Source organism: Harpia harpyja, chromosome 20 (genome assembly GCF_026419915.1).
Source record: "Harpia harpyja isolate bHarHar1 chromosome 20, bHarHar1 primary haplotype, whole genome shotgun sequence".
Lineage (NCBI taxonomy): Eukaryota > Metazoa > Chordata > Aves > Accipitriformes > Accipitridae > Harpia > Harpia harpyja.
In genome coordinates this window covers 537,357-547,995 of record NC_068959.1, presented here as the reverse complement: position 1 = coordinate 547,995, position 10,639 = coordinate 537,357, and the positions used below count along the sequence as shown (strand labels likewise).

At 48.9% G+C, this 10,639-nt stretch overlaps 1 protein-coding gene across 3 annotated transcripts in view; it reads left to right on the top strand.

The window, feature by feature from the left end:
* Positions 1-6,199: 6,199 nt before the first annotated feature.
* The window catches only part of STK32A (serine/threonine kinase 32A), a 36,326-nt gene continuing 31,886 nt past the window's right edge, over positions 6,200-10,639 (top strand). Inside the window, exons 1-2 of one of the 3 annotated variants that reach the window (XM_052772095.1) lie at positions 6,200-6,611; positions 9,783-9,966. In XM_052772095.1, coding sequence (XP_052628055.1) covers positions 9,915-9,966 — 52 coding nt within the window. In that variant the 5' untranslated portion in view covers positions 6,200-6,611; positions 9,783-9,914. Of the gene's footprint in view, positions 6,612-6,696; positions 7,250-9,782; positions 9,967-10,639 lie in introns of those variants that run through there. The other 2 variants (XM_052772094.1, XM_052772093.1) reach the window with 2 other exon arrangements.

The following is a 10,639-nucleotide window of genomic DNA, read 5'->3' as shown; positions in this document are numbered from 1 at the left end:
CATATATAAGTTTGATCCTTTTGTGAAATAAAGGGAATCTTGCACAGAGAGCTTGAGCGCTTAATTCAGTTGCCACAGGAAAGCACTTAAATGACAATATGCAAATGTGGTGGGATGTATGTCAGTTGGGAAAACCAGATGAAGCAACTGAATCTCTAGCCATGGCTTCTGTCCTTGTTGGACTGATCCACATAATGACATTTTGGACACCTGAGATGCTGAAATTCTGCTTACGAGCATCCAGCCTGCTTCAATTTCTTTTCCTGTACCTCTGAGTGTGCAATAAAAGAAGGTTTCAGGAGTGGATTTTTTTTATTTTATTGATGTTTTGAAAAAGCATGCCTGAGTTGCTGTCCTGCTTCAGGGAGAAATTCATCCCTATGCAGGGGACCAGCTAACAGTCCCACTGTCAGTTATACTTTGCTGCTTAAACGAGCGTAAATGAGATCTAACCCCTGAAGTGAATTGGGCTGTCTACAAAAGAGCCAGTTTCACCTTCGGCAGCTTTTAAGTGACATAATTGTCTTTTGCTCAAAAGAGTTTGCCAGATCTTTTCTTGTTTTTTTAGGGTTTTGGGGTTATTTTGGGGTTGTTTTTTTCTAAAGGCAGTTTAACTTAAAGGGGAGAACGTGGCTGTGCTCTGATGATGATTTAGCAGATGGTTTAGGTTTTTAAAGGTACTGCTAATGGGCTCTAACTGCATTCGTTAACATGTCAAAAGCTGAGACGGTGCGGGAGGAGATTAGTTTAACCCCAACAATGTCCTCCTTTGCCTTTCAGACCTGCAGTTAAGCAGTCAGCCCAGGGACAGAACCTGGTACTTGTCAACCAAATCCAGCTAACAGCATGCTCTAAGCGTAATGCGCAGTGGAGAAGGGTCAGTCCTAGCCTGAAAGGGTGGAGGATGACCGAAGCCATCCAGAGCAAACCAGCTTGAGGCTGATACGGTATGATGCCTGTCAAAAAGCGAGCTCAGTTTACTTGGACCATTATTACAGAAACCAGATGGAGAATGCAGGGTATCACTGAGGATGAAGCCTTGTGCCTGTTTAAGGAGCTTTCCCAGAGGTATGCTTTATTCCAGTACGTAACAGCTATTTGATATTTTACTTAGCTGAACTCTAATATGAACATGTGCAGCATAAAGTGTTGCATGCGGAAAAGCCCAGGCACGTCTTAGTGGTTCTTCCGTGGTCACTGATGAAATGCCACGTGGTCCCTTACTTAGTGTTACTCTAACAGCATTTTTAAAGAATCCCTATTGTGTATAGTGCATAAGGAGCTGGGAGCAGAGACATGTCATTGCTGCTTCAAAGTACAGTTCCTAAAAGCCAGTGAGGAGCCTTTCCTGCTAAAAAATCTAGGGAATAATTAAGTTGCATTTGTATGAACTCAGGAAGCTGAACAATGGATTAAAGAAGGAAAAAGATCAAGCTGTAATGCAAGGTGATTATGAAAAAAAATTAACAAGAACAGATTGTTTTCTTTTGTGAAGGCGAATGAGACCAGCTGACCAGCATGTGTATGGGCCCCACACTCTTCCAGGGAAGACCCTGCTCCAGATTGCTCGCTTTGAAAGTGCACCTTTCTCACCTTAAAGGAAACATTTGTCTAAAAATAAGAAGTATGCAGAATACTGTCTAACCAGTATCTCCAGCTCTGTGCTGCAGTCAGCAGGGGTTGGTTCAGTTCCTTCCGTGGCAGGGCGAATCCTTGAGTGTCTCCTTTCTTCTTCTGTGCTGTCTCTCTGAAGGCCTGAAAGAGACGTTTGCACAGGGTTTAGAAGAGCTGTGAGCGAGCTGTGCATATGGTGAACAGAAGCCAAATGGTTTCTACTTTTGGCAGTAGCAACCGGTGGTGTGAAAGTCCCTTCTTTCGTGGGCCCTGGATTCCTCTGGCACACTGGTGAGGTAAAGGAGCACTTTGCAACACAGTCCTGGTACACGAATTGGATGACATATTACTGACCCAGGGCCAGAGACACAAGAAGTCCCAGGGGATACAGCTGACATCCTAGATGCCATGATGCCAGCAGCAAAACTTCTGCTACATTGACTTCCCCATCTCCCAAATTGTTTAATGATTTCTTCTTTTCTGGTTAAAGCTAAGACCCAGAATAGAGAGGAAATACCCATACCCAAGTCCCCTTGTCTGTGGGAGGAATTTGGACTTTACATCTCCCTAGGGTGGACCATTTTGATTCTTGAGGATAAAGGTAGCAGTTACATCTGTCAAATATAAACTAAAAAAACCCTCCAAACCCTAACAGGACTTTTCATTGTTTAGCTTATCCATCTCTGCCTAGAGCTTTCCAAAGCCTTTCATTCAAGCAAATGTATGATATTGGGACTGTTTCACATGATCTGCTGAAGACAACGATCTTTTTGTGCACTGTCACACTTGAAGTTGTGTCCTTGGACAAGGAGTCTGCTCTTGTGATTTTTCTTAAGCAAATCTCATCTTTCATGACTTTTAAGGTCCCTTCAGAGGAATAATATCGTTCCTCCCCGCTCCCCGGGAGCTTTGCAGTCTGTTTATTAATAGACAGTAGTTTGATCCTCAGCTGGAATAAATGAGTCCTTGCTTCTATATGGGTTACACAGGTCAACTGACACCAGGGGCAGATTTGCCCATCCAGAAAAACCTGGCTCCCTACTTGTGGGAGAGACAGTGCTGCTGGGGGATGCCTCGGGTGGTCCAAGCCTCCGCGCAGCGCCCTGCGCAGCGAAAACAGGCTCCAGGAGCTGCCGCTGCTGGGGATAAATCCTGAAGGAAGCGTGAGCCATCGGCTCCCCACGAGCAGACTTCACCTTCCAGAGATGGCTCTGGGTGTGGGTACCTGAACCAAGACGTTGCTCTCCGTGTTAGCCCTCACAGGAGAGCAGCACTCAGCAGTGACCCTCTGTGGCTCACGGCAGAATTGCTGTCTCCGGGTGGAGACCTCGTCCCTCCAGCATTGGACACGCAGCTGCAGGAGTTTTTGGTGGGCTGAAAGCACTGGGGAAACTAAATGAACTAGATTAAAATATTCAACATACCAGTTTTAAGCTCGATTAAATACATATATCGATACCTATGCTCTTGAACAAGCATCCACCTGCACAGCATACCAAATACATCTAATTCAGTAGAAGTTTTGGGCACTCCTGTGAAAGTGAGCCCACTTTAACCACAAGAGATACCAGCAATCGATATTAAAATCTGACACATGGGAGACATACCATAAAGTCACAGTTCACCAGAGGGTTACAGCCGAGATACGGCTGCTAAGTATAATTTCACTTCTTTTAGGGTTTAAGGTTCCGGGAAATATGTACCACAAATATGGCTAAACTTCTCTATTTTTGTAAGCCATTGCTAAAAATTAGTTTGGTGCGTGAAACAAAAATAGAGTTGGCTGAATAGTTAAAATTGTAAAAGAGTAAAAGAGAGTAAAACTGTTTGGTTTTTTTTTAAATTCAGTGGCAGCAATTAGGTGCTTTGCTCCCTCTGCCCTTTGCAGAGCCTGGGGGGGGGGGGGGGGGGTTGTCCTGCACACACGGGCTGGGGTGGGAAGGAAGGATTTCGGTGTGCGGGTGGAGGCACAGAGAGCGTTTGATTTGTCGCAGGAGCCTCTCGGAGGAGAGGGATCAGCCTTGCCTCTTCTCCGTTAGAAGGCACCAGAGATCTACCGTGGTTCTCCTGTGTCACCAGCCGGGGAAAGCTGGAGGTGGCTGTTCCGCATGACGGGTGCCTTGGTGAGCCCACTTCTCTTCCCCGAGTTTCTGCTTGGCATGTTTTGATGCAGGCATGCCCCACTGCCGCCTCTTCTCTTCAGTGAACTCTGCTGCACCTAGGAATTCCACTTCTGCTTCCCAGCTCTGATCTGTCACCAGGTGCACATCTTCATCTGTTGCCCAGAGATGCCCTTGCGCAGTGGGACTCTGTGGTGGGACAGGGTACCTGCTGCTGCCGCATGCCTGGATCCTGACCTCCTCTTGGTCTTGCTGCTCTTGGGTCTACCTGCTAGGAAGTGTTGGTTTTGTTGGAAGAAACCTGAGGAAAATCTATACAAATGGCTCTGATGTAGACTTTAAAGCATATTTTGGACATATGTAGCTCACAGGTACACGTAGGCCAGGAGGTAGCTTCATTTTCCTTTCAGGCAGGTAGTTCTCTGGATTCAGCTGCAACAGTTCTGTATGCCGTATATTGCATACATGAGGAAATTTCCAGCACTTCCCCTAAATTTTGAAGTTGGACAAATGGGTGTCAGTAGAAATGAAGGCAGGCTGTGCGAGTGTGACTGTGGGTAGCAGAAAAGAGAACTGCAGTTCATTATTCCCTAACCCATCTGTATACAATGCCCCTATTTTGTGCAGTAGATTGGTAGCATGTTACACAGGTAAGTGAATTAATTCAGTAAATGGAACAAAGTCCCTTTTCCTATTCCCACTGAAAAAATTCCTCTACTTGGGACATGCCTCCTGTTTCTGAGCTGACAGAGTAGGAAAGCTCCATTTTTCAGAAAACTGGGGGAAATGTTCTACTGAATTTTTTTTTTTTTAAGTGTGCCCTCTTTTTATTGCAGACCAAACAAAGCCCCAGCTGAAGGAGATGAGGCTCTCAGTTTACCATGGAAAATGAATCCCATGCCAGCTTTCGGCCAGCACTGAGCCTAACGGTGTTTTCCCGTTTCCCAGCGGTGGCCAGGCAGCCGCAGCTGGGCTGGAGCGTGCGGCACTGCTCGTCTGGGGGGCAGAGGGTGGCTGTTCCTCAGAAGCTGTTGCAGGAGAGCTGCCTTCTGCCCTCTCATTTGCTGTTTCCTTGGCCTGCTCTGGAATTCGGCTTTAACATTTTATTTCTGTCAACATACAGAGCTGCTGAAACTTTCCAGATGACCCACTCTGCAGAGAACAACTCTGAATTAATACTTTTGTAACATTTTCACTTCTGATGCCACTAACGGTACTGGTTTTGTCCTGGGTTCTAGCTTTTGTTGAAAAGAAAATCTTAAGAATAACGTTTAGAAAAGAATTCTAATATGACTTAAGGTAAAAATTTTCAAATTTTGTTTAAATCGCTAATGTGAAAGATCAAATAGAAAGGATCCTCAATTCAGCAAATTTTAGTGCCTTCAGGAAAAGGTGCTTTGGACATGCAAAAGACTGCAGGTGGATGCTCTGAAAGGTGAAGTCTGACCTTGGGCAGGGAAGGGAATCTCAGGCCTCTCCTGTTGCTGGAGCTGTAGATAAATCATTAAACATTCCCTGCAGCATGAACTTGTTATTCTACCCACCAGAGATGCTTTTACTTCAGCCACTTTGTCATTTTATTTCTGTGCAGCAACTGCTGGATGCCCATCCTCGTTGTAGGGGTGTGCAGGTTGTCTCTCAGGGATGGGTGTTGGGGTCCTTCTGATGGAGAGCTGGCCTGTCTCCTGAGCCCTGGTAAGTGTTCTTACCTCCAGGCTGGGGGGGAGGATGAGTGTCCCCTGGTTCAGCTCTGCAGTGAATCCAGCCTCTTTCTCCTTCCGCAGCCCATGTGTTTATTTTTCAGGCAATTTGATTTGGTGCATTTGACTAAAATTCAGATAGGTGTGTTTCGGCTCTTTGGTTCTTCTCCGATTAACACATGAATATGGCTAAAATTGGATAATTACTCTGACTTCTAGCTGTCCTGGGGCAAGGACTGCTCTCCGTAGGAGTCCCAGGCATCTGAGCCTGCTCCAAGCACTCAAGAATGGGAGAGGAAAAGCCAGTGTCCAAAGAACACGGACAACGGGACGGGAAATGTGGTGTCTGCCTTTCTACGGGATCCTTTCAAATAGGAATATGTCCGGGCAAGAGGGGACGGCGTGCCCACTGGGACTCGGCCTTACAAAGAGCGGATTAACTGGGGCTGTGCTCAGACGGGACCTCGCCGCACTCAGGGTGGGAGCTGTGCCCCCGAAGGCAGGGGGGCTGGCAGCCGTTAGAGTCAGGGACTTATTAGCTGAGCTGGGGGCAGAGTGCTCAGCACCCTGCGGGACTGACCCCTTCCAGCAGCGGTCCTCTCTCTGAGCCGGGGCACGCCTGGGGCTCACCGGGCAGAGCCCGACCCCTCCCTTACCAAGAGCCATAAAAATCTGTGGCATGACGGGCGTTAAAAAGAAGGAACAAAGCCCAGGCTGGCCCGCGGCAAAGGGAACGGTTCGGGAGCACAGGGCGAAACGGCAGAGCGCTTCTCTCTGCCGCGGCGGGGGGGTCGGCCGGGAGCCGCAGGGAGCGGCAGAGCCCGCGGGGGCCGTGCCAGGGCCGAGCCCCGGAGCGCCCGCCGCCGCCGCCGCTTCTGCAGCCGGGAGCGGCTGCCGCCTACGCCGGGGGGGGAGCGGAGGTGGAGGGGGGGACACACCGTCCTCACCGATCTCACCGTCCTCACCGCCTTCACCGCGCCGCGGCCCCGTGGGGGCGGCAGCGGGGTCGGGGCGCGTCCCCAGCCGCCCCGGCCCGGACCCCGCGGGGGCGTGCGGCTCCTCCGGCTCCGCTCCGGCCCCCGGGCTCCTCCCGGCCCCTGGGCTCCTCCTCTCCTCCCGCCGCAGGTTGCTGCCGCCCGGGCCAGGCGGGTGCCCGGTGCGCCCTGCCCGGCCCGAGGTAGGTGCCTTCCTCGGGCGTGCTCCCCCGAGCGGGGGCTGCATCGGCCCCGGGTTCGTCGGCTTCCCCCGCGGCTTGGGCGGGCCGGGCGGGGCGGGGCGGGGGGGGGCTTGCTCGCCGTTGGCGGCCGCTTGGAGTCCGCGGGGTTTGCAGGCAATGCCTTGGTCCCTGCCTGCAGCAGGGCGAGCGTTTTCGGGCTGGGAAGCCGCCCGGCCGCGCTGGCAGAGGAAGGGCTCCCGCGGGGCCAGAACCGAAGGTGGCACCGCTAGTACCTGCCGTCGTCCTTCCTGAGCTTCCCTGGGGCTGCGGAAGAGTTCGGAACAAGGCTCTGGTTTCTCTGGGAGAGGAGTGCTGGGATAATGTCCTGCATTGCCGTATTACTGCCCGGGTTCGGTTGTTCAACGCAACAGCAGCGGCACCCCGCCCCTGAGCAGTGCTGAAGCAACGAAGAGGTGGTAAGAGAAATTGTTCGTGAACCCCTCCGAGTTAGTGGTCCTCTTCCGAGGAAGCACGGTAGTCGCCCATCAGTGATAATTCTAACAGTGCAACTGGCTGCTGGCCTTTTGTCGAAACGTCTAACTCTCTCCTTGGTCCTGCTGAGCTCTTTTCCTCATCAGAGAGCACAGCCTGCTTGCAGGGTAAGTGTAAAACCCCGGCGATGGCACTCCAGTGGTTACATTTCCTCCGCTTTGCTTTGGTTTTGCGTTCATCTGTTGAGGAAAAAATACGCTTGGCAATGTGAAGGTGTGCTATAGGTGGGAGCCTGGGCATTCCCAAGCAGCTGCTTTCTCACGCCCGTAGAAAATTTCTGCTGGGGCTGCCAGGCTGGCTGATGAGACCCCAGGACCACTGACGAGTGGAGCTGCTGCCACGCTGCTCGTGGAACAACGAGTGGTCCGACCGAGCATGAAGTTAATGTGGAAGCGTTAGTCGTCTTGGCCCGAGGGAAAGAATTGATTTTAATAATTTTGTGACTTTGCAGTGTGAAACAGGGAAAGATGTATCATTACGGTACCCTGGGTACGCTTTATAAAGATACAAATCCTAGTAATTATCACTCAGACTAGCTTAACTTCAAGCAATATCCGTGCTCCTTCCCCATAGCTTTTATGTATTGACGTGTTGTTAAAAATAAATTAAGCTACAGACTCCTATACAAGAAAATTTCCTTGAGCAGCTGACCTTGGTTGACACCAATAAGATCACTGTGATGTAGAAGCATCAGTATGCAAACCTTGCTTATGGCTATTACATCTGAAGGTGTATTTTTCCTCTGAAGAATAGGTTTTGGGGTTTGAAAAGAGGTGCTGGTGTGGCTTTGTTTCCAACTGAAGGCTCTTTCTGTTCCCTTCAGAGGCACCGGTAGGGATCGCAAACATTTGCTGTTTCATTTGTTTTATTGTTGGATCTTGTTTCAGTTCTCTGAGATGAGAAATCAAGATTTTAGTTTTTTTAATAGTTTGCACTGTGGTTTTTTGGCCTTTTGAGAATTGCAAACTCCCCTGCTCTTTGCTGGGAATAGTGAGATCTATGTGAACCACAGCAGCAGCATGGGTGGGTTGCAGTTGAGATTGTAAAACGCCTTGGAGGGTGAGTGCCTTGTGTGCTGCCTCTGATCCGTTCTGGATGCCTCTTGGTAGTGCTGGGAGAGGTTCTGGGGAGTGCTGGGAGACCTCTCAACTCCAGCTGATGTGGGGAGAATGGGTATCATTGCAGTCAGCCATACATCGCTTTGGCAGTTGCTGCAGTTTGATCCACAGTTGGATTCCCAGGATTGTCGTATTGGAGATGAATTTTGCATCACTGCAGCCCAATTCAGGAAGACACCCAAATGTAGGGGTTGCTTTGAAACTTCAGGCAAGCTTTGGCAGTTGCTTTAAGGTAATCATCCTGACCCAGGGCAGGAGGTTAGAGCTGAGTTCTTGACTGAGTAGTGGAGATAAAGGTAACTGGAGAGAAGGAGCTGCATGTGCTGGTGCAGGGAACCCACAGCATCCCAGGGCAGTCCCGGTTCCCAAGGCTGTCCCAGTAGTTCTCTTTTCTCCAACTTTTTTTTTTTTTTTATGATTCCTCCCTTTTCTGCTTCAATAACATGATTTTATTACCTTAAAGTAAAAAAGTGAAGCTACTCAGTAGCTGTGTTTCCAGAGTGTAGATCTGAGAAAAATGAGTAAGGCTACATTGCATCCTTAAACGTTCAATGAAAATACAAATGCCTGAAGAACACTCCAGGCTGGGCAAAGTCCAGACTGTGCTGCACTGTTGCTCCCTCATTTTATTCTTTTGAGGCTTTGTACTTCCAACAGGAAATAAATGTGTGTTTCACAGGGGTGTCAGTATCAAAATAAGCATATAAAGGTGCTTTCCATGTAAACTCATTAAAAATAAAATTGTTACTGTACCCATATAAGATCATTCAAGCTATCTTGAGTGCCACTAAACTATATAGAATCATATGCTCCAGTATACACATACATGTTCGGGGGAGAATTGGAAAATTAAAACCTGTGTTGTCTGCTAATGAACAGACCTGTCTTTCCGCAGGGTAAGAGGAAAACCAGTCACTGCAGCCAGCACTGAACCATAAATCAGAAGGTTTTCTTTTTTGCTCATAGTTCATATCTAAAAATTTTTTTGAAGAAACTGAATGGTAACCACACCTTGATTTTTCCATGAAATTTTTCATTTAAGAAAAAAAGGTATGATTTTGTCCCAAATAAAAGACTTCTGTAACAGCTTAAATCAAAAGGTCAACACTGAATTTCTTCTTAAATAGCTTTTACACTTCCACATGACCTTAGTAGTCAAAAGTGCCTTTCTGATTTTATCTAGCCAAGTCACTATGTCCGTTTATTTTGGATATTGACCTCACTAAAATTAGTCATCATTGGAGCTACAAAATATAATGTGTTGGATGATACAGCAAACATGATCCAGATCCTCCCATCTTTTGGTCTGTTTCTGCACTTCCCTTAGTGGGCAGCAGTCCTGGTCTAGCTTACAAGGTTATGATGTTACTGGGTTTCCTTAGTAAACTCCATTATAATGTGCTCTTTCCCTGATACTCAGTTTTGCCTCCAGAGCAGTGAACCTCCAGTGAGAAATCTGCAAGCTGCAAAATGCTTCTTAATCCTGAATGATGATGATTTTTTTGCCTCCTGCCTTCTCCAGGGTGTACCAGCAGAACATTGCCCAGGTCTACTGGGAGCGATCTGTGGGTAACACCATCCTGGAGGCACCAGCTTCGAGGGTGGTAACGTAACTGAGAGAAGTGGGGAGAGCTGAGCTGGGGCTGAACGCACCATGGGAGCAAACACCTCCAGCAAGTCACCACCCTTCAATGAAAATGAAGACGGTAAGAGCTTTTCCTAGTTGTTGTCTGGGACTGCAGAGTCCACCAGTGCAGAAACCGTGACTCGGAGCGTCGCCACCAGCTCCCGTGCTGGGCTTGCAAACACCCAGACATCTTGGTTAAGCAAAGGTGTGTCAAGGTCTGCAGCAGCAGCGAGCCTTTGCTCTCCTGCAGAGCTGTGGTCAGGTGTCAGATGGTCCTTTTGCCTCCCCTCTCTGCGGCCGGGCACTGGGAGAATGACTGTTGGCAGAGGTTTGGCTTTGAGATGTCTCTGGGACACTGCTGGGCGCTTCAAAGGCAGGGAAGAAACGCTGCTGTTCTGGCGGCAGGGGAGGCTTGTTCTGGAGATCACAACACAAGAAGGGCTGGTATCATGTGTGGTGGGAAGATAGCTTGAGCGATGCATGCTCCCATCCCTGCTTTTGGGCAGCAGCAGAGGTGGAGGGTCCTAGTGACTGCCCAGCTGGGCAGCTCTACCCGTTGGCACTGGGAGACCAGCACACAGGCTTGCTCGGCTGGAAAAGGAGAATACATTGCTGAGAGCAGTGTCGGAGGCCAGTGTCACTATGCTGCCAAGATTATAGAGACAGTCATTAAAAGATTGTTCCATAAATCTATTTCCTGTTGCCTGAGTCAGCTTGCTAACTGCCATATGGGCTTTCACCTGAGTACAATC